Source organism: Neoarius graeffei, chromosome 27 (genome assembly GCF_027579695.1).
Source record: "Neoarius graeffei isolate fNeoGra1 chromosome 27, fNeoGra1.pri, whole genome shotgun sequence".
Taxonomy (NCBI): Eukaryota; Metazoa; Chordata; class Actinopteri; order Siluriformes; family Ariidae; genus Neoarius; species Neoarius graeffei.
In genome coordinates, this window is record NC_083595.1 from 34,237,085 (window position 1) to 34,260,093 (window position 23,009).

Below are 23,009 nucleotides of genomic sequence, written 5' to 3' on the forward strand. Positions count from 1 at the left end.
GCCCAGTTGTGTTGGCTCATTGAGGTTGGGAATAGCACGTGTGAAATACCTGTTTCTGCCTCTTGCGACGATTTCGCAAGTCCACGGGTGGCGCCTATCTCATTGCAGCAAATAAATTCTGCTGGACTCGTGAGCAACTCCACGTTACATTTTCCGCACGAGCACCACGCCGTGTCACCTGCACGCAGACGCTCTGCCCCACGCTCGCCATGCCCATGGTCAGCATCAGTCTCATCCGAGCTTTCTTCTCTTATTTCATCACCGGAGTCGAGAGTACCTCTCCTAGCTATTTTAAGTTCGTTTCTTAAGACAAAGATTTTTTAAGATGTTCCCTTGTTGACAGTTTCGGCGAGAATCTTCTGCCTTCTTCAAAACGGTCACCAGATGTCCTGGGGGAGCGACCTGACAGCAGGAGGCGTGAACTACCTGTCAAATTGGGCGGGACGTTCACGCCTCCGTAGCGTAACATCAGCTGATAAGGCACGTCACCACTCGACATCTGGTGACTGTTTTGAAGAAGGCGGAAGATTCTCGCCGAAACTGTCAACAAGGTAACATCTTAAAAAATCCTTGTCTTAAGAAACGAACTTAAAATAGCTTTAATAGTTAGACATAATGAACTTCCACTACATAGTACCTCTTCTAGGTTCAAACTGGTACCCTTCTAAGCCATAGCCTGCTTGCAGTGTGTCTTGCGGGATCTCTTCGTATGATTCGACAGAGCTGTCGCTTTCACTTGATGCGCCCGACGCCATGATTACACGCTTATCTCCTCTATTTCGGAGAGTTCCGCTAGTGCAGTGGGTAGCGCTGACGTCACGGTCTTTTAAAAATGGCGACTCTTGTGCGGTTCAGCGTATAAAGTATTATATTTACAATTACCACGATATTTCGTTGTTTTCTAGTATATAAATTTGATAGAATACTTAAGAATACGTTACTTTGTCACATCAGCAACTGTATATATTATATTTGGTACCCCTTTAAATGACACATTAAGCTCCGTTATTCCTGTGAACTTGACAAAATGATCATGTGATTTATTTTAGGATATTCATGCACGATGGACTCACTTTATTCCAAATCGATCCATGAACATGATATGGTTTCGGAACGTCCTGTTCACATCGAGATCAATCTGTTTAATTTCTGTGGAGTAGACCTTGGCTTGTTCTATCATTCTCTGTGGAATAAAATAATGCATTATTTCATTACAAAATAAAACACAGCTTTGTAACATATTCATACCTGGCATGTTATTTGTTTCTTCTCAACACCCAAAAAAACACTAATTTAGCTAGTGTGAGTGTAACATGTTGAGTATAAATGAAGTATTTCATGGCTAATGTTTAGCATCTACACAAATGGAGTGTTACATGGCTAATGCATACTGTTTGTGTCCCACACCAGAGTTAATATTCCTTTAAACATAAATTGCTATGTGGCCACTGCTGTATATTCATCATCATCATCAGGAATCCCTCGATACGAGTAGGAGTGTCCACAGAGTTAGTAGGACTGGGTTACTTATGCACCCTACGGTGGCTCATGAGGCCAATACGGGAGGCGTAAGGTCGCTGGCACACTGAACAGATGAATAAGGAAGTGGTTGGAGGAGTTGCCCTTTCACGCTCTTTACGATTTTGGCGCTTCTCCTCTTGCCTGCGTCGTCTGGCAAGTTCAAAGGAGGCAACACCCTCATGGGTCGCTGTTCTCCATCGCGGGCGATCCGAGGCAAGCTCTTCCCAGTTGTCTACACTGATGTTACAGGCTTTCAGAGAGGCCTTAAGATTGTCTTTAAAACGGTTCCTCTGCCCTCCTATCGATCTTGCTCCAGAGCTGAGCTCGCCATAAAGAATTTGCTTGGGGAGGCGCGTGTCATCCATTCTGACGACATGCCCTGTCCAGCAGAGTTGGTTTTGAACTACCATGGCCTCTATGCTTCTGCAGTTGACTTCCTCTAGTACTCTATTTTTCGTTCGGCGTTCCATCCAGCTAATGCCTAGAATGAGGCGCAGACAGCGCTGATGGTACTTTTCAAGGGTTTTTAAGTGGCGCCTGTAGGTGCTTCAGGTTTCCGAGCCATAGAGGAGGGATGGTAGTACCATGGCTTTATAGATCTTCACCTTGGTTTCGGATTGTATGCCTCTCTCCTCAAATACCCTCTCGCGCATTCGTCCAAAGGCATAACTGGCGGCATGAAGGCGATGCTGGATCTCATCATCGATATTTGCTTTGACAAAAAGGAAACTGCCCAGATATGGAAAAGATTCAACATTTCCCAAGACAGACTCATTGAATCTAAAGGAAGGGTGGGCATTCGCTTGACCTGGCGCAGGTTGGAAAAGAATTTCGGTCTTTTTTATTCAGAATAGCCTGGAGGTTCTCCTGCGACGTGGCGCAGATGCAGTTGTCGTCAGCGTATTGGAGGTCGATAACGGAAGTTGTACAGGTCTTGGTTTTTACTTTCAGCCTTCTTAGATTGACTAGGCCCCCGTCTAGTCGGTAGGTGATTGCTACTCCTTCAGGAAGGTCGTCTTTCATTATCTGAAGGATTGTTGATATAAAGATTGAGAGAAGTGTAGATGCAATCACACAACCTTGTTTAACACCGGTTCGCACTTCAAAAGGTTCACTATTGGAGCAGTTGTCAAGCACTCTTGCAACCATGCCATGCCATCATAGAGAAGTTTGAGAATGGTGATAAATTTCTCAGGACAACTGTATTTGGCTAAGATCCTCCACAGGGCTTCACGGCTGACAGAGTCAAAAGCCTTAGATAGGTTGATAAAGGCCATAAAAAGAGGTTGGTGCTGCTCGCGGCATTTTTCTTGAAGTTGCCGAGCCGTGAAGATCATATCAGTGGTACCTCTGGAGGCACGAAAGCCACACTGCGACTCCGGAAGGAACGTTTCGGCATGTGGTTGGAGACGGTTCAACAAGACTCGAAAGATTATTTTGCCTACGATGGCCAGCAGCGAGATGCCATGATAATTTCTGCATTCAGATTTGTCTCCTTTCTTAAAGACTTTGACAATATCAGTGTCTCGTAGGTCTGATGGTAGTTCCTCTCTTTTCCAGATGAGAAGGATAAGCTTGTAGATGCAGCGTTCTAACTCAACCCCTCCGTGCTTAAATATCTCAGCAGGTATCCCATCGATGCCTGGAGCTTTGCCGTTTTTCATCTGTGCAATAGCGGTTCGTATCTCGGCGGGCCTGGGTTCACTCCCGAGCTCCTGGTTTATAGGTAGCTGCTGAATCTCGTCATAAACGGTCTCATCGACAGAGGAGTCGCGGTTCAGGAGCTCTCGGAAGTGTTCCATCCAGCGACGGTTAATGCTTTTAGCATCTTTCATGAGAGACCCGTTACTATCCTTGACTGCTACTGCGCCACACGTGTTAGGGCCATAGATCGCCTTAATGGCATTAAATTAGCAGTGGGTGTCTCCTTTGTCAGCAAGGCTTTGAATCTCATTTGCCTTGTTTGCCCACCACTTGTCCTTTAAACGACGAATTCGCCTCTGGACTTCAGCTCTAAAGGTACAATAGGTTTTTCTTTTGCTCTCATTCAAGGAATCATGCTGCCAATCAGTAAAAGCTTTCCTCTTTTCAGATATTAGCTCTGTGATCGCCCGGTCATTATCATCAAACCAGTTCTGTTGTTTCCGAGACCTATACCCAATGGAATTCGCAGCTGGAAATTATCGCTGCCTTAAGGTCTTCCCAATATTTTATGGCATCGTCATCATCGTTGCCGACAGCAGAAGTAAGGGTTTGGCGAAGTGATAGTTGAAAAAGTTCACATTTCTCCGGATCGTCAGAGCTAATATTCCTTTAAACATAAATTGCTATGTGGCCACTGCTGTATATTAGCTATGGTTTAAATGCTCGTACTTTCTTCATTAATTGTACCAAATTACAGCTCCATTTGCGGCAGTTTCCTGGCTTTATTATGGTCTTGGGAATACGTTTTCTTTCATCTCTTGCTTTGTTGTGTCTGTTTTTAGATCATGACTATAAAACCTAAAATGTGACTGTATTGTTGCTCTGAGCAAACAGCTGCAGTGTTTAGGGGTTTATTCAGAGTTGTTGACTTAAGGTCAAAAGATGCCTACAGTATTTACACTGGAAGAGTCCTTTGTTTTCAGATTTGTCTTACGCAGGTGCAGTACATGCCTCCGAGACTGAGATTTTCTTATTTAACCTCCTAAGGCCCAAGCTGTTTTTTTACATGCATTTTTTTTATTTCTCTTTGCTATTTGGGCTTATTAGAACCTGATTAGAATAAAAACTAAGCATCATCTTTTGATAAGATGTACTTTTAGAGAAAAAGTATGTCCACATATGTGGATTCTTGTTCCGAATTTCTAAAAAGTGCTGTCCACGCATGTGACTGCTAAGCCCTAGGAGGTTAAGTTTTTTTTCCCCCTCTTGGTTTTTAAGTTGCGTTTGTTCTACTGTGGAGTCACAGAAGTGCCATAAAAAGAATAATTTTGCAAAAAGAATAAGAAAATACATAAAATTAGTATGAAAAATGCAGAAATAAAAAAAAATAAATGCATAAGAAAATGAATAAAAATAAAAAGAATAGGAAAATAAATACAAATTAAAAATAATATAATAGGGAAATAAATGCAAAAACAAAAAGAATAAGAAAATAAATGCAGAGATAAAAATAAAAAAGAATAAGTAAATGCTTTTCTTTATTGCTTTTGCTATTCTCTATTGGGTTTCCCTTTTGTTTTTTTCTTTTTCCCCCGATTACTTTTCCATTTGATTGGCCAATATATCAATCAACTGGCTTTGGGCGGGCCTTCCTGTGCCATAATAAAGACTAAAACTGTAAAAGAATAAGACCATATAACGGATGGTGTATACCTAGAGGAAGCAAATCCTCTCCTTCCTTCCCGATTCAAACTGCTACTGCATTCACCAAGCAGGATTCATGTGTGCAGGAACTGACCGCTCTGTCAGGGCAGAAAGGCCCGCCCTAAACCATCTGATTGACAGCTTGGCCACTTAAGCAAACAACAAAAGCATTAAAGAAAAGCATTTATTTTCTTATTCTTTTATTTTTGCATTTATTTTCTGATTATTTTTTATTTTTGTTTTTACTTCTTATCACATTCTTTTATTTGTATTTATTTTCTTATTCTTTTATTTTTATCTCTGCATATATTTTCCTATTCTTTTATTTTTTTAATTTGTTTTCTTCTTTTTTTTTTACATTAATTTTCTTATTCTTTTCCAGATTTATTCTTTTTCATGGCACTCCTGTGACTCCATATACTACTGCCCTCAAAGACAAGCACTTTGTTTTAAACCAGAAAAAGCCAGGGATATAAACTTTGTATTATTATATGGGACAATAAAAATACAGTTTTGAAGGATACGAAAATACACGAATGAGAAGGTAAATATTCATCTAATAGTTTGATATACTGCGATTATATTTAACAGTTATTCCATGAAATCGAGTCGTACATGAGCTGACAGCCGATGAGGTGCGTAGCACCGAGTTGGCTATAAGCCATGTACGATGAGATTGAGTGGAATAACTGTTTTATTCTATCCACATTCACTGGATTTTGAGAAACAGAGCATTTTTATTTTCATTTTTTGCAAATTTGATAAATAAAAACTTTATACAAAATGTCTGACGAAATCATTTCTGCTTAGAATATAAACAAACCGGTGAAATCACAGTAGCAATTTGTGAAAAATGCGATAATAATAATTCTTGAACAATAAAAGATACATTCTTACCATCAAATACTTTTATTCCATATTTTCTTTTTTTCTTTTTTTAAGGTTTTGTTTTCGAGTAGTTTTTATTTCGTCCTTGGTGGGTTCAGCAACACGCTCCGCCATTTTGTTTTTCTCTACTCACGGTATATGAGCTGATAGCCTAGTAGTAGAGTAGCCAATCAATCAGATTGCTCATATCCAGTGAATGTGGATAGAATAATCAGGCTTATTGTCATGATGATTGACTACAAGCCTATAACACAGCGTATACTGGATAAGCTGCCCACGCAGTCACCTGTTACAGTTACAGCTAACCTTCAGGAGGTAAAGTTACAGGTTTTATTATAAGAATCAACACTTGATTTGATATCAAAATTTGGTCCATATTTATTATCTGCTTTGATCGTGCCATCTCCTGCAATCTCTTTTGTGCACTTCTTCATCTGATTGATTAATTCATAATGTCATATCTATTTTATATCGACCTTGAATACCATTCCGATATTTATGAGTATAGTATTCAAAAAGGGTTTCAGGGTGAAACAATGTGGTTAAAACAAACTATTAGACAGTGGTGCTGGAACTGATACTGTTCCCCGCTAGAGGCAATATCAGACAATAAAAACTGAATTAAGGTGATGGAGTGGATCTCGTATAAATGAGACGCAAACTAGTGTTCAGCAAACTCTGCCCAGAGAACAAAACTCCTGTACAACAGTAAATCTGTAGCACTTGAGTCAGTAGGAACGTCTGAGGTCTGAAAACCGATGTGTTCATTACACGCATACAATTCTCAAGACAAGTGTGTATATGCAAATGAGTGTGTGTGTGTGTGTGTGTGTGTGTGTACCTCGTATTTCCCTTCATTCTCTTTCTTAACTTTCTCCACGTCCAGCAGTAGGCTCCAGACTTGACCTCGCAGCTGTAGTGGAATCCCCTTGTACACCCTCTTCATCATCTACACCAGAAAATCAGTGCATCAGTGTGAAAATCATCATCATCTACACCAGTACTAGTGTGCAGTACAGTTATGGAGGCTCAGCTTCATAAAAACGCGCTTGGTGTGTGCAGCAAACTGACAGAGTTGCATTAGACCGTGGTCTTTAACATGTGCAGTTTGTTCATTAACTTTAGTCTCAGCTATAAATAAAAAACAGAGCTGGATCTCACCCGCTCGCTGTTTTTGTACTTCTCCCATTTTCTGACCATCTTCAACCATTTCTGTACGCGTTCAACCTCTAGCTGCTTTTGCTGTGAGGGTAAGAGTGCAGGATGTAAATAAGCAACAGCAGCAACACACCAAGGCTAAAAGAAGCTACGAAAACACAGTTTATTATTAAAACGTATAATTATTTCAAACTTGCACCACATTGAATTATAGACATGGCATTTATCTCATCTCTTATTACAGATGTGAGACCTTGCATGTGGTCTGAAATAAATTGCGTGCGCTAAAGTGGGTATGCTGAAGGTGAGTCCAAAGGAAAAACTGCATGAAAGATGTCAAGTGCAAAGAAGAAACAATATGTAAATTAGGTTTGTGTATGGGGGTGGCACGGTGGTGTAGTGGTTAGCGCTGTCGCCTCACAGCAAGAAGGTCCGGGTTCGAGCCCCGTGGCCGGCGAGGGTCTTTCTGTGTGAAGTTTGCATGTTCTCCGCGTGGGTTTCCTCCGGGTGCTCCGGTTTCCCCCACAGTCCAAAGACATGCAGGTTAGGTTAACTGGTGACTCTAATGCCGCTTTTCCACTACAAACGCGGCTGAGTCGGGCTGAGCCGTGCCGTGCTGAGTTGGGCTGAGTCGAGCTGAGCGGGGCTATTGGAGTTGCATTTCGACTACCCCCGCGCTGAACCATGCTGGCTGGAAGTGGGTGGACACATTGGGTGGAGTTAGCGAAAGTGAGTGGACGTCACATGATGTCGTTAAGCGGCGCAAACAGTGACATCAGTGATCTTTTAAGCGGTAGTCTCACGACCCGGATAGTAAACAATAAGCATGGAGGACATGGAGTCGTTAGTGTTGCTGGTCTTGGTGCTGTGGCTTGTTGTCACCGACAACGAAAACAGATACTGGCAAGAGCGTATAGATGAGGCGAGGCGCATAAGGCTTCAGAAATTCTCGTAATTCTTCTTCTTCCGGGTTTACGGTGTTTACAGATCCCAGCGTGCTCGCGGGGCGTGTGTGGGCATGTGAGGACACTCCTCCTCACCAATCAGTGCACAGGGGAGTGTCTGCTCACGCCCCCAGCCTCACTCAGCTCGGTTTGGCTCGCTTCAGCCCCACTCCAAAACCGTGCGAGTTTTGGGGGCTGAGCAGGGCTGAAGCGAGCTGAGTCGTGCTGTTTTGAGATAGTCGAAACGCGAGCCGTGTCGGGCTGAAGTGAGCTGAAGCGAGCTGAAAAAGGGTAGTGGAAAAGGGCCATTAATTGACCGTAGGTGTGAATGTGAGTGTGAATGGTAGTCTGTGTCTATGTGTCAGCCCTGTGATGACCTGGCGACTTGTCCAGGGTGTACCCTGCCTTTCGCCCGTAGTCAGCTGGGATAGGCTCCAGCTTGCCTGCGACCCTGTAGAACAGGATAAAGCGGCTAGAGATAATGAGATGAGATAATGAGGTTTGTGTATGTTCTATACATTCTTCCTAGCTACAGGAAGTTCAAATCTCTAAGAATATCTAGGAACATAAAAAAAACAAAAAAACAAAACACAAAGGACATATAAATGCCCACTTTTTCACAGGATCGATTCAAAAGTTGTTGCCATCAGAATTGCAAATATATGGTGAGAACGTATATCTAACATGAAACCAACTTTGCTGCAGTGATGTATAATTATCTGCAATTTTAATACTCGCCTTTCAGTTGTACTGATTTGCACATGCAAATCGCCATGTATCGCTGAGGGGACTTTCAGGCTTAATAAAATCACATTGCATGTGCTAAATCAATATTTTTGCACTGGCTGTGACCTTATTTTTCTAATTTTCAGCTCGAAATTCCCCAGACTGCATATTAATTCAAGCAAACATACAAAACAGACAACATACCACTCTGCTGATTTTGAAAGATGCAGGTCTCTCTGTGAGTAAATCAGCCTACAAACCTTTTAGTGGATGTTCTCACACACAAACCTTTTGTAAATCAGGGGCTAAATGTGCTATGCCAAAGTTATACACAAGCAGAGGTTTAATTTAATAGTAATTATTGTTGCTATTACTAACCCCATTTAACCTCAAGAGAAGTGTATAGAGCAGAATATGCCGATGTATGGCATATTTATTGACTTCACCAAGGCATTTGACACAGTGTCTCGGGAGGGCCTATGGAAAGTACTCGGAAAGTACGGATGTCCCACCAAAATTATCAACTTGGTGAAGGCACTACATGACGGAATGCAAGTTCATGTGGCTCAAGGAAATCGCATCTCAAAGGAAATTGCAGTCACCAACGGAGTCAAGCAAGGTTGCATGTTTGCCCCAACACTGTTCTCTCTCCACCTAGCAGCAATGTTAGAAGTAGCCTTTGAGGGTGAGCCCTGTCATACACACCATTGTTGTTCAGTGTTCTCCTGATGGTGGACTCATGAACATTAACATTAGCCAACGTGAGAGAGGCCTTCAGTTGCTTGGGGTCCTTTATGACCTCGCCAACTATTACATGCCTTGCTCTTGGAGTGATCTTTGTTGGTCGACCACTCCTGGGGAGGGTAACAATGGTCTTGAATTTCCTCCATTTGTACACAATCTGTCTGACTGTGGATTGGTGGAGTCCAAACTCTTTAGAGATGGTTTTGTAACCTTTTCCAGCCTGATGAGCATCAACAACGCTTTTTCTGAGGTCCTCAGAAATCTCCTTTGTTCGTGCCATGATACACTTCCACAAACATGTATTGTGAAGATCAGACTTTGATAGATCCCTGTTCTTTAAATAAAACAGGGTGCCCACTCACACCTGATTGTCATCCCATTGATTGAAAACACCTGACTCTAATTTCACCTTCAAATTAACTGCTAATCCTAGAGGTTCACATACTTTTGCCACTCACAGATATGTAATATTGGATCATTTTCCTCAATAAATAAATGACCAAGTATAATATTTTTGTCTCATTTGTTTAACTGGGTTCTCTTTATCTACTTTTAGGACTTGTGTGACAATCTGATGATGTTTTAGGTCATATTTATGCAGAAATATAGAACATTCTAAAGGGTTCACAAACTTTCAAGCACCACTGTATCTACATCCAAACTCGTCATGATGCTGATCTGTTTATTGTAGCCCATTTCAGAGCAAAAACATGCACAACCCAGGTCCTCGTGCAAGAATTGTTGTTTGCAGATGATAGTGCTGTAGTGGCACATAGTGCTGATACCATTCAGAGAATAGTGGATAGTTTCACCCAAGCCGACTCCCAATTCAGCCTTAAGATCAACACCAAGAAAACTGTGCCTCAACCCAGCTCCTGAGCCAACAACCATAACTATCAACCAGGAGCCCTTGATACAGTGTACAGACTTCAAATACTTAGGCAGCACTATTTCCAACAATGCCAGACTAGACAGCGAACTCAGGTACAGGATGGAAAATGCAAGTACTGCATTTGGAAAACTACAGGACAGGCTATGGAAAAACCGGCATGTGTTTATCAAAGTCAAGTGCAAGGTCTATCGAGCCGTGGTGCTTTCTTCCCTCCTGTATGGCGCTGAAACATGGACCATATATCGCATCCAAGTGAAAAAGCTCCATGCTTATATGATAAGGCATTTGAGAACCATAATGAACATATCCTGGAAGGACAAGATTACGAACGTGGAAATTCTCCGCCGTGCAGGACTACCATCAATGGCTGATATTCTCATCAAGAAAAAACCTTGGATGGATGGGGCATGTGCACAGGATGGATAAGAACATACTACCAAGGCAGCTTTTATACTCTCAGCTCTGTTTAGTAAAGTGTAACCAAGGGAGACCCAGATTAAGGTTCAAAGATATTGCTAAGAGAAATATGAAATGGAGAGGCACTGATCTCAACCAATGGCAGGAGAGAGCCTACGACAGACCTACTTGGAGGAAACTTATCAAACCTCTGCCAAATGCCTAGAACAGTCTTAGTCGTATCGACTGACTGCAGATGATGATGATGATGACTAACCCCATTTCCAGAAAAGTTGGGATATTTTCCAAAATGCAATAAAAACAAAAATATGTGATTTGTTAATTTATGTGAACTGTTATTTAACTGACAAAAGTACAAAGAAAAAAATTTCAATAGTTTTACTGACCAACTTAATTGTCTCATTTCATCTCATCATCTCTAGCCGCTTTATCCTGTTCTACAGGGTCACAGGCAAGCTGGAGCCTATCCCAGCTGACTACGGGCGAAAGGCGGGGTACACCCTGGACAAGTCGCCAGGTCATCACAGGGCTGATACATAGACACAGACAACCATTCACACTCACATTCACACCTACGGTCAATTTAGAGCCATCAGTTAACCTAACCTGCATGTCTTTGGACTGTGGGGGAAACCGGAGCACCCGGAGGAAACCCACGCGGACACGGGGAGAACATGCAAACTCCGCACAGAAAGGCCCTCGCCGGCCACGGGGCTCGAACCCGGACCTTCTTACTGTGAGGCGACAGCGCTAACCACTACACCACCGTGCTGCCCCCAACTTGATTGTATTTTGGAAATATATAAAGTTAGAATCTGATGCCTGAAACATACACAAAAAAGTTGGGACGGAGGCAAAATAAGACTGAAAAGTTCATAGGATATTCAAGTAACTCCATTTTGGAAGATTCCACAATAAGCAGGTTAACTGGTAATATGATTGGGTACAAAAGGAGCAACACCAAAGGCTCAGTCTTTGCAAACGAGGAATGGGTCATGGCTCACTTCATTGTGCCAAAATTTGTGAGAGAATTGTTCGTCAATTCAAAAAGAACATTTCTTCACACAAGATTTTGTGTCTTTCAAAATCTACAGCACATAATATTGTGAAAAGATTCAGGGAATTCAGAGGCATCTCAGTGCATAAAAGGGCAAGGTTGGAAACCACTGTTGAATGTGCGTGACATTCGAACCCTCAAGCGGCACTGCCTGAGAAACCGTCATGCTAATGTGACAAATATAGCCACATGGGCTTGGGAGTACTTCAGAAAACTGTTGTCATTTAACACAGTCTGCCGCTGCATCTGGAAATGCAACCTGAAACTGTATTACACCAGGAGGAAGCCATTCATCAGTTCTATGCAGAAACGCTGCCGATTTCTCTGGGCCTGAACTCATCTCAGATGGATCAAAAGACAGTGGAAATGTGCTGTGGTCAGATGAGTCCACATTTCAGCTTGTTTTCAGGAAAACTGGACGACAAGTTCTCTACGCCAAAGGTGAACACAACCATCCAGTTTGTTATCAGAGAAAAGGGCAAAAACAACCATCTGTGATGGTATTGGGGGGGGGAAATCAGTGCCCATGGCATGGGTGTGAACGTACCATTGATGCGGAGGCATGTACTGGAATTTTAGAAAGACATATGTTGCCATCAACATGACGTCTCTTCCCGGAAAGTCCATGATTATTTGAGAAGGACAAAGCCAGGCCTCATTCTGCACGAGCTACAACAGCATGGTTTCGTAGACAGAGTGCATGTGTTTGACTGGCCTGCTGCCAGTCCAGATCTGTCTCCTATTGAGAACGAATGTGGCATCATGAAGAGGAGAAATCAGACAACGGCGACCACGGACTGTTGAGCAGCTGAAGTCTTGTATCAAGCAAGAATGGACAGTTAGTATCCTCAGTTCCCATATGATTAAAATGTGTGTGATGTAATACACTGGTAATAATGCCTCCATTTCAACTTTGTGTTGCAGGCATCAAATTCTAACTTCGTTTATGTTTATAAAATACAGTTAAGTTGGTCAGTAAAACTATTGAAAAACTTTTGTAATTTTGTCAGTTCAATAAAGGTTCAATTTAGAGCCACGTGGCCTTAAATCCTCCGCTATTTTTTCCTGCTTCACCATGACCTAATTCAAGATACTACGTCATGCATCATGTGGTGGGCTTTCCCCGTTCATGCAAGGCATTGCGGGATACAAATTTGAAACAGGAGAGAAAAATGGAGGACGCGAGTGTGCGAATGAAACATGAAAGACCGACTACAATAACGGAAAGTGAGAAGAAAAGACGTTAGGTTGCGAAGGAAAGGAAACACAGGACCAAACTAATAAAAATCAGTGGTCAGCAAGCACCTCGGTGTGATCAGCTGTTCGTTTAGTGACAGTGCACGGTCAAAGGTAAACCTGTAGATGGCAGTAATGCAACATTGAGGATGCCAGCTGCCGTAAAACCCAAAAGAAGAAGGTAAACCTGCGCATGCGCACACGGACTTCCTCTGTCTGCTTGACTGTGCGAAGCGAGCGATTTCATGCACGTTATTTCCTCAGGAATCCCCTCAAATTAAATAACTTCCCAGCCACAGAATGACCTGATTTTTTTAGATATTACAGAAATAAACATGTATCACAATGATCAAATTTCAGAGGGAACTAAATTTCACCGATTTTATGAAATTGGAAGGCCGTCTAGCTTTAAATCAATTTCAGTGTTTATTTGGTTATTTATACTTCCATGATTTATATCCATTTTAAACCTTCAAAAAACCCTTAGGTCTTTAGATTAAAAACAATCACAGATCAGAGAAGAAACATCAGCTCCCAGCATGCGTGGAATGTATCACATGGTAGCATAACTCCAGACCGAGCAGCTGTTTCTGCCATCATAATCACACACACACACACACACACACACACACACACACACACACACACACACACGTCTAAAGATCATCAGGGTAATGTGTGACCTCCTGGCCTTGGTTGCACGTGTCTGTGAATGCACATGATGTTTCTGAGCTGTTGTTCAGTTCATAATTGCATTTTGAGAACAGGGTTTCTTCAGTGCAGTTTTGTCTCTTTCTTACCTTCTCTTCAAGAAGAGTTGGAGTGGGGAGCTCTTCCTCACTGAAAAAAAAAAAAAAAAGAATTTCTAAATAATGCCTAAAGTAATGCACATTAATGTGCTGCACCATAATGATAGCACGTTCTACTCGTTTATCTGTCTATATAACATTAGCTCTGAAGACTGTTCAATTTAGAGTAATTATTAATTCGTATATTATTTCATCTTCTCCCACAGCACTGCTGAATTCTTGTATCTGATTGAGCAGAAGCTCTTGATTCATTTTCTATAATGGTCATTCTGACAGTAATGCAGCTCGAATTCAAATCGCACATTTATAATTACACACTTGTTTGAATACGTTATCATTTCTATAGTAACAGCTCATTAGCAGCGATTTGCACGGTAAACCCTCCACATAAACTAAGCCTAATAAGCAGCGTTCCCCTGGGTTCTGAAAAATATTCTCCACTTTTTTCCCTTGAAAAATCAAGTCAAAGAAGTATTCTCCACTTTTTCTTATTTTTTCCTTCACTTAGTCTGTATTTTTTTCTTCGTTACCGACATACATGTATTACAGTGGACTTAATACGGGTTTATACCAACCAAACTGACAATTTGTACAGATACAGCTAGGCCTCTACATTACATATAAAATTTAGGCTCCACTCCTGCCTCTAATAAGAGAGATTTGATTTTGGGCTCCCTGTGCACCATCAAGCTAAGAGTGTGCGAATGAAACGTGAAAGACCGACTACAATAACGGAACACGAGAAGAAAAGACGCTATGTTGCGAAGGAAAGGAAACGCAGGACCAAACTAATAAATATCGGCGGTCAGCGAGTACCTCGATGTGATCAGCTGTTCGTTTAGCAACGGAATGATGTAACCTGGGTGCGATTTGCTGGGGGGGATGGGGGGGGGATCATCCCCCCCTCTGGTTTTTATCTCTGCTGAAAAAAAAAATCCTCGGGGACAACCCCGTCAATAAAACAAACAAACCAAAAAAAAAAAAAAAAAAGTTGACATGACAGGCATGTTGTGACACAGTTTTCTATGGTCTACATTGCACTCACTTTCAAAATGACCCGAAGTGGCAACTTTGATGTTCACGAACGTCCCCAGCAAATAGATACATTGTACATAATAACAATATCCAGAGTGTGAACGTGGATTTAGCGCCATGAATCACATCCTTATTGATGAGCGCAACAGAATGAATGTATCCACACTGACAGCCTTCTTTTCCTCGCTGTCAATGGGCCAGACGTGCATTCCTTCCCTGCTGAGAAATTCGCAGAAATGTGGATTAAAGAAGGGCGAAACGCGGCGGATAGCGCACCGACGGGAAAGCAGAAAAGGCCACATGAACTGCGCCATCAGAGCAAACTGTTCATTTAGTATTCATGTATTTCAGTGATTTTCGAGTCACTGTCCATTTAATCCGGAGGGAGAGAAACATCACAGCAACGCGACAAGCAATGCGTACTTTGTTGTGTGTTAGTGTTCGTGTATTTAGTCAGAGAGATAGGAAGATGTGTTCGTTTTCATTTAGTGTTATTCATTTGATATCATCGGATGTTATTGAGCTGTTAGCCTATTGTTACCTTAATTTTGTGACGTTTCATGATTAAAAAAAAAAAAAATCCCCCCTTCTGGTTTTATGACAAATCGCACCCTGGATGTAACCGTCAGTGCACGGTCAAGGTAAACCTGCGCATGCGCACACGGACTTCCTCTGTCTGCTTGACTGCGCGAAGTGAGTGATTTCATGCACATTATTTGCTCAGGAATCCCATCAGATTAAATAACTTGCCAGCTACAGAATGGCCTGATATTTTACGAGATATTACAGAAATAAACATTTCCAAATTTCAGACGGAACTAAATTCCACCGATTTTATGAACTTGAAAGGCCGTCTAGCTTTCATAGGAAATATTAGAGATTTGAGATAAAGCTGAATGCTCAAGACTGTCATTCAGAATAATAGTCTGTATTACAATTCTAATATCTAATGTTAAAAGAAAAATAAAGTGCGAGGTATTCTGTGTGACCTTTTACTTTTTTTTTTCCTGTTTGAACACGACAATTTTTCAAAATGCACCACAAACCACAAAAAAACATTTAATATGGCCTCAAAGTTTTCATTTACCCTAACAATCTTAATATTACAGCAGAGGCGAAAACAGTACGCTGTGATAAATTCTCCAGGCTGCTTGAGAGCAGTTTCAGTCAAAATGTGTTTTAGTGCTGACTAGGTGACTTACTGCAGGAAGCCGAAGCGATCCGTGACCTTGTAAATGCTGTAGTCTGCATCTTCCCAAGGGTCGATCTCAACACCCTCCTCCCTGCCCTGAAACACACATGTATAAGTCATAATGGTGTCAAAGGTTAAGAAACACTGGGACGCTGACAGTGTTAGTTGTATCACGCAATACCACAGACAACTACAAAGTCATACCATAACTATACTAGATCATACCATACCACAGCGATAATACATTATTACATAAGCCTGTGAGTGTGTGAGGGACAAGAAATAAAGACAAATTTTAATCAGAGCATTTAGTCTCACAGCAGAGCACTACAACCCTAATTCCAAAAAAGTTGGGACAAAAGTACAAATTGTAAATAAAAATGGAATGCAATAATTTACAAAATCTCAAAAACTGATATTGTATTCACAATAGAACATAGACAACATATCAAATGTCAAAAGTGAGACATTTTGAAATTTCATGCCAAATATTGGCTCATTTGAAATTTCATGACAGCAACACATCTCAAAAAAGTTGGGACAGGGGCAATAAGAGGCTGGAAAAGTTAAAGGTAAAAAAAAGGAACAGCTGGAGGACCAAATTGCAACTCATTAGGTCAATTGGCAATAGGTCATTAACATGACTGGGTATAAAAAGAGCATCTTGGAGTGGCAGCGGCTCTCAGAAGTAAAGACGGGAAGAGGATCACCAATCCCCCCAATTCTGCACCGACAAATAGTGGAGCAATATCAGAAAGGAGTTCGACAGTGTAAAATTGCAGAGAGTTTGAACATATCATCATCTACAGTGCATAATATCATCAAAGGATTCAGAGAATCTGGAAGAATCTCTGTGCGTAAGGGTCAAGGCCGGAAAACTATACTGGGTGCCCGTGATCTTCAGGCCCTTAGATGGCACTGCATCACATACAGGCATGCTTCTGTATTGAAAATCACAAAATAGGCTCAGGAATATTTCCAGAGAACATTATCTGTGAACACAATTCACCGTGCCATCCGCCGTTGCCAGCTAAAACTCTATAGTTCAAAGAAGAAGCCGTATCTAAACATGATCCAGAAGCGCAGACGGCTTCTCTGGGCCAAGGCTCATTTAAAATGGACTGTGGCAAAGTGGAAAACTGTTCTGTGGTCAGACGAATCAAAATTTGAAGTTCTTTATGGAAATCAGGGACGCCGTGTCATTCGGACTAAAGAGGAGAAGGACGACCCAAGTTGTTATCAGCGCTCAGTTCAGAAGCCTGCATCTCTGATGGTATGGGGTTGCATTACTGCGTGTGGCATGGGCAGCTTACACATCTGGAAAGACACCATCAATGCTGAAAGGTATATCCAGGTTCTAGAGCAACATATGCTCCCATCCAGACGACGTCTCTTTCAGGGAAGACCTTGCATTTTCCAACATGACAATGCCAAACCACATACTGCATCAATTACAGCATCATGGCTGCGTAGAAGAAGGGTCTGGGTACTGAACTGGCCAGCCTGCAGTCCAGATCTTTCACCCATAGAAAACATTTGGCACATCATAAAACGGAAGATACGACAAAAAAGACCTAAGACAGTTGAGCAACTAGAATCCTACATTAGACAAGAATGGGTTAACATTCCTATCCCTAAACTTGAGCAACTTGTCTCCTCAGTCCCCAGACGTTTACAGACTGTTGTAAAGAGAAAAGGGGATGTCTCACAGTGGTAAACATGGCCTTGTCCCAACTTTTGTGAGATGTGTTGTTGTCATGAAATGTAAAATCACCTAATTCTTCTCTTTAAATGATACATTTTCTCAGTTTAAACATTTGATATGTCATCTATGTTCTATTCTGAATAAAATATGGAATTTTGAAACTTCCATATCATTGCATTCCGTTTTTATTTACAATTTGTACTTTGTCCCAACTTTTTTGGAATCGGGGTTGTAGAAGCTATTGATCAGTCGGTAACTGAACTGGTTTTGCACTGCCTTGGGTGAGTTAGAGCAGGAAAAACGCATGCATGGGACTGACACGGCACTGTAGTGTTGATATGGATTCGCATATCAATACTCTGAGAGACAAAGTTGTGCTAATCTATCATATCAAAGCAAACCGAGCAGAGGTCAACAGTGATGTTCTGAAAGCAAACACAGAAGTTTTTAAAATGGCTTACCATGACTTATAAGATTGTTAAACAATGGCGTATGTTCCAGTAGAAGCCATAAATCAATCAGTCTGATTTCAGCTTTTGATTTTTCTCCCCAGTTTAATCTTGGCCACTTCCTACCCAGCTCTTGCCATCACATTACCGCTATTAGCGGGGAAGGAGAAGGCTATCACGAATCCATCCAACCACAACTTTTCAAACTGCTGCTCATGCTGCATCACAGGGTGGTGTAACACACTCAGAGGGAAGCACTATCCACCTCTTTCTAAAATCTGAGCTCACAGATGCCCATGACTAGCTAGTGTCATGGTGATCGATAGGGGGAGAGAGTACGTCATCCCTCCCACACTGAGTGCACCAGAGACGATTGGTCTAAGACTACAAGGGAAGCCCAGCTTCCTGTAAAATGTCATGAACAAGTTCATCTGTTAAACATGTATTTACACGACTTAAGTCTCTTATTCCGAATCGATATTTTGTGCTAGAAAGTGCTCAGCTTTATGGAGAGTTCGTTCAGCAGTTATTTCTCGCTGGTCATTATAATCTGATAACGTGACTTTTCCCCATAGAAGCCTGTGGAAGCATGACCCGTTGATGCTCCAGCATCTCTGTAGTTTATGCTTTGATCTTAGTGCAGCGAAGCTAGACATTTATTAGACAATATGCTTTTAAAATGTAAATTTCCGGACGCCTGGCTTCACCGGGGGTCTATGGACAGACGTTGACACTAAGCTGGGACTGGATGCTGGGCTTCTGTATGATGATTGGAGGAACTCGCAAATCTTTTTTGAATGTCATGCGACTGACAGCGTTTTAAAATTATACGTCGCATCAGAGGGATTCAAGCTCAGTCCATGCGGTGTGTTGGCAAGTGAAGTCATGAGACTAGGTCCTGCTCATTCTAAGTTTTTTTTTTTTTTGTACCAATATACAGTTCCTATCTCCATTTGTATATACTGTAAATAAAATTGTAAATACAGAGTTTGCGAGTTTGTTACTTGCTTTCGTTTCAGTTCAGTAAAGGCTGTTTATTTGAAGCCAGGCAATGAAGGGGAAATCTAGCCAGCGAGCTGTTAGCTGTGCAAAATGCAAACATTGCTAATGTTGTTGACCTGATTTTGGAGAAGACATTTGATGCTCTTCCTTCTGAGTAGAGGCTCAAAATTAAACAGGGTAGATCAATGCCCAAGATCGATTTAATTCAAAAGTCAGGGAGACACAATCGCTCATTTCAGCTGTCTTGGTACGGTATGACAAAGTGAACTGGTTAACTGGGAGTGTTTTGACCAAGAGAATGTCCTGTTGGCCTTGTCTCTTAATGAGACCATCCCAGGGATGTATTATTTGGTCAGAAACTGGGTTTTAGAGATTTGTCGAACTTTGGCAGGGCATACAAAAGGCATGAGAAAAGCAAGGAACACTTAAGTTTACTTGGCAGAATCAGAGTAGAACATGGCAGAATTCACATATACTGTAAATAACAACAAATTGACAAATAATTGACGAATAACAAATAATTGAAAATTTTTATTGCATAGACCTAAAACCGAGCTTCCCTTATTTCAAAGACCACCAGCCACCACTGGAGTGCACGGCCAGTTTCGCTCTCTTGGACTTCTGGCCATAGATGGCTGTAGCATCAGTGGGATCCACACTTATGATCTCAGGACAATAAGGGCCCGTTTACACGAGGACGCTGTCGGGTAAAAACGACTAAATATTTTATCGGAAGTGCCTTTCGTCTACACGGGGACGGCGTTTCCGAGGCTGAAAAATGGAAAAAATTGAAAACGCCTTCCAGAGTGGATAAGTTAAAAACAGCCCCCGTTGCATATCTGTCTAAACTACCCAATACGCGAAACTCTGCTCGGATCTGCTCGCGTCGGGTACGCGTTTACATCATACATATGTCATATACTGTACATGCCAGCCCGGGAAGTAAGAAAGTAAGTAAAAAAGTAAGAGCATGTCTGATTACATCGAGCCAACGGACCTTCAAGCTGCTCTGGCAGCTTTAATAAACGTCCAGGAGTCCTTTGAACATCTATACCGAATCTGCACATATACCATTAATGAACAGAGGTGGGTATAGTATGCTCTTACTTTTTTACTTACTTTCTTACTTACCATAGCCAGAGCAGTCAAAGTTTTCACGGTGCAGATCAGACAAGACGGAAGACGTTGCGCATGCGTGCAGACATAGCGGAGGTCTTTCACAGCACCACCTAGCCGCCTGGCATGCACATCCAATTGAATTCCACACATTTATGCGTCACCATATAGACGCAGATTTCCTCCTTGAAAACGGTCATGTAGACGCCGAAAAAGTGAGAACGAAAACGGACTTTTGCGTTTTTGTTTCAGACCGTCCCTGTGTAAAGTGGGCCTAAGGCAAACACTTTTCTCTTGTGCCACTTGAAAGGTTTATGCTTGTCGAAAAATACCATTGAATTGCTGAAATCTCATTTCACTACTACGTTATTCACAATCCCAACCTAAAACCCACCAATTAGAGCCTGGTAACTGTAACCATGGAAATATGTGGCATGTAAATCAATATCACAACGTCTTGCGTTGTAAGACTGGGTCACCACTTTTGCTGAAAAGATCTTTTTGTGAACATGGAACATAATATCTCTGATAGCAGGTAGAAATACTGTGAGGTATAAAACTGTATTCTAAGATATGTCTAGCAAAAAAATATACAACAAATGTTGGACGGAAGCATGTAAAAGTGGAGGGAGAGCATTCAATAGCATCATTCATACTGCATTTGTAAAAGGCAGTACATACACAGTCTTGTACTCTTGCCTTTTCAAATTGCTTTTTGGTTTGAAATCATTCCCATGAGGCCATGAGTCATCTCACAGCAGTTTGGTTTGGTGCTTTAAACTCTTTATTGAAGAACTTGCTGGAAAGTTTATGAATAAAATGAATGGGAAATTCGCTTCTGCGACGAAGGCCGCTGAAAAAGTAAGCGGTCACTGCTGAACTCTATAAATGAGCACACGTGGTGAGTAATATCCTCATGTTTGGGCAGCAATGACTCAAGCAGAGCATGATGACAAGCAGTTAAACATGAGTCAAAGCACAATAATGAAAATAATAATGAGGATTATTGTCCAAGATCCTGAAAACAGAAACATTAATCAAAATTATTCTGGTTGACAGAACCATCAGGCACACAAAAACCGCCTCAATGAGGCTGTAGCTCATAGCGGCCACGGTTGTGTGTGGGTTTGAAATCTGATCAATCCTGTGGGAGGAGTAGTGATTTTTGTGAAATCGCATATGACCCCTGTGTAGCCACATCCATGACATGGTGAGCAACTCTTGTTGGAATATGACTTTAGAGTCTTCTGGGTGAGTTTCAGTGAAAACATCCTAGCAGTTTATGAAGAGTAGTGTTTGGTGTGACGAGTCACCCAAAAGTTTCAAACGCCCATAAAATGTTAAATACAGTGGTGCTTGAAAGTTTGTGAACCCTTTAGAATTTTCTATATTTCTGCATAAATATGACCTAAAACATCATCAGATTTTCACACAAGTCCTAAAAGTAGATAAAGGGAACCCAGTTAAACAAATGAGACAAAAATATTATACTTGGTCATTTATTTATTGAGGAAAATGATCCAATATTACACATCTGTGAGTGGCAAAAGTATGTGAACCTTTTGCTTTCAGTATCTGGTGTGACCCCCTTGTGCAGCAATAACTGCAACTAAATGTTTCCGGTAACTGTTGATCAGTCCTGCACACCGGCTTGGAGGAATTTTAGCCCATTCCTCCATACAGAACAGCTTCAACTCTGGGATGTTGGTGGGTTTCCTCACATGAACTGCTCGCTTCAGGTCCTTCCACAACATTTCAATTGGATTAAGGTCAGGACTTTGACTTGGCCATTCCAGAACATTAACTTTATTCTTCTTTAACCATTCTTTGGTAGAACGACTTGTGTGCTTAGGGTCGTTGTCTTGCTGCATGACCCACCTTCTCTTGAGATTCAGTTCATGGACAGATGTCCTGACATTTTCCTTCAGAATTCATTGGTATAATTCAGAATTCATTGCTCCATCAATGATGGCAAGCCATCCTGGCCCAGACGAAGTGAAACAGGCTCAAACCACGATACTACCACCACCATGTTTCACAGATGGGATAAGGTTCTTATGCTGGAATGCAGTGTTTTCCTTTCTCCAACCATAACGCTTCTCATTTAAACCAAAAAGTTCTATTTTGGTTCATCCGTCCATAAAACATTTTTCCAATAGCCTTCTGGATTGTCCATGTGATCTTTAGCAAACTGCAGACAAGCAGCAATGTTCTTTTTGGAGAGCAGTGGCTTTCTCCTTGCAACCCTGCCATGCACACAATTGTTGTTCAGTGTTCTCCTGATGGTGGACTCATAAACATTAACCAATGTGATCGAGGCCTTCAGTTGCTTAGAAGTTACCCTGGGGTCCTTTGTGACCTTTCTGACTATTACACGCCTTGCTCTTGGAGTGATCTTTGTTGGTCGACCACTCCTGGGGAGGGTAACACTGGTCTTGAATTTCCTCCATTTGTACACAATCTGTCTGACTGTGGATTGGTAGAGTCCAAACTCTTTAGAGATGGTTTTGTAACCTTTTCAGCCCGATGAGCATCAACAACACTTTTTCTGAGGTCCTCAGAAATCTCCTTTGTTCTTGCCATGATACACTTCCACAAACATGTGTTGTGAAGATCAGACTTTGATAGATCCCTGTTCTTTAAATGAAACAGGGTGCCCACTCACACCTGATTGTCACCCCACTGATTGAAAACACCTGACTCTAATTTCACCTTCAAATTAACTGCTAATCCTCGAGGTTCACATACTTTTGCCACTCACAGATATGTA

At 41.7% G+C, this 23,009-nt stretch overlaps 1 protein-coding gene across 1 annotated transcript in view; it reads right to left on the reverse strand.

The window, feature by feature from the left end:
• si:ch211-288d18.1 (USP6 N-terminal-like protein) overlaps positions 1–23,009 on the reverse strand; it is a 112,480-nt gene that overhangs the window by 21,314 nt on the left and 68,157 nt on the right. Inside the window, exons 3-7 of the mRNA XM_060911935.1 lie at positions 15,978–16,063; positions 13,732–13,771; positions 6,919–6,999; positions 6,599–6,706; positions 1,074–1,183 (exon numbers count right to left, since the gene is read on the reverse strand). Of these exons, the coding sequence (XP_060767918.1) occupies positions 1,074–1,183; positions 6,599–6,706; positions 6,919–6,999; positions 13,732–13,771; positions 15,978–16,063 (425 nt within the window). The remainder of the gene's footprint in view (positions 1–1,073; positions 1,184–6,598; positions 6,707–6,918; positions 7,000–13,731; positions 13,772–15,977; positions 16,064–23,009) is intronic.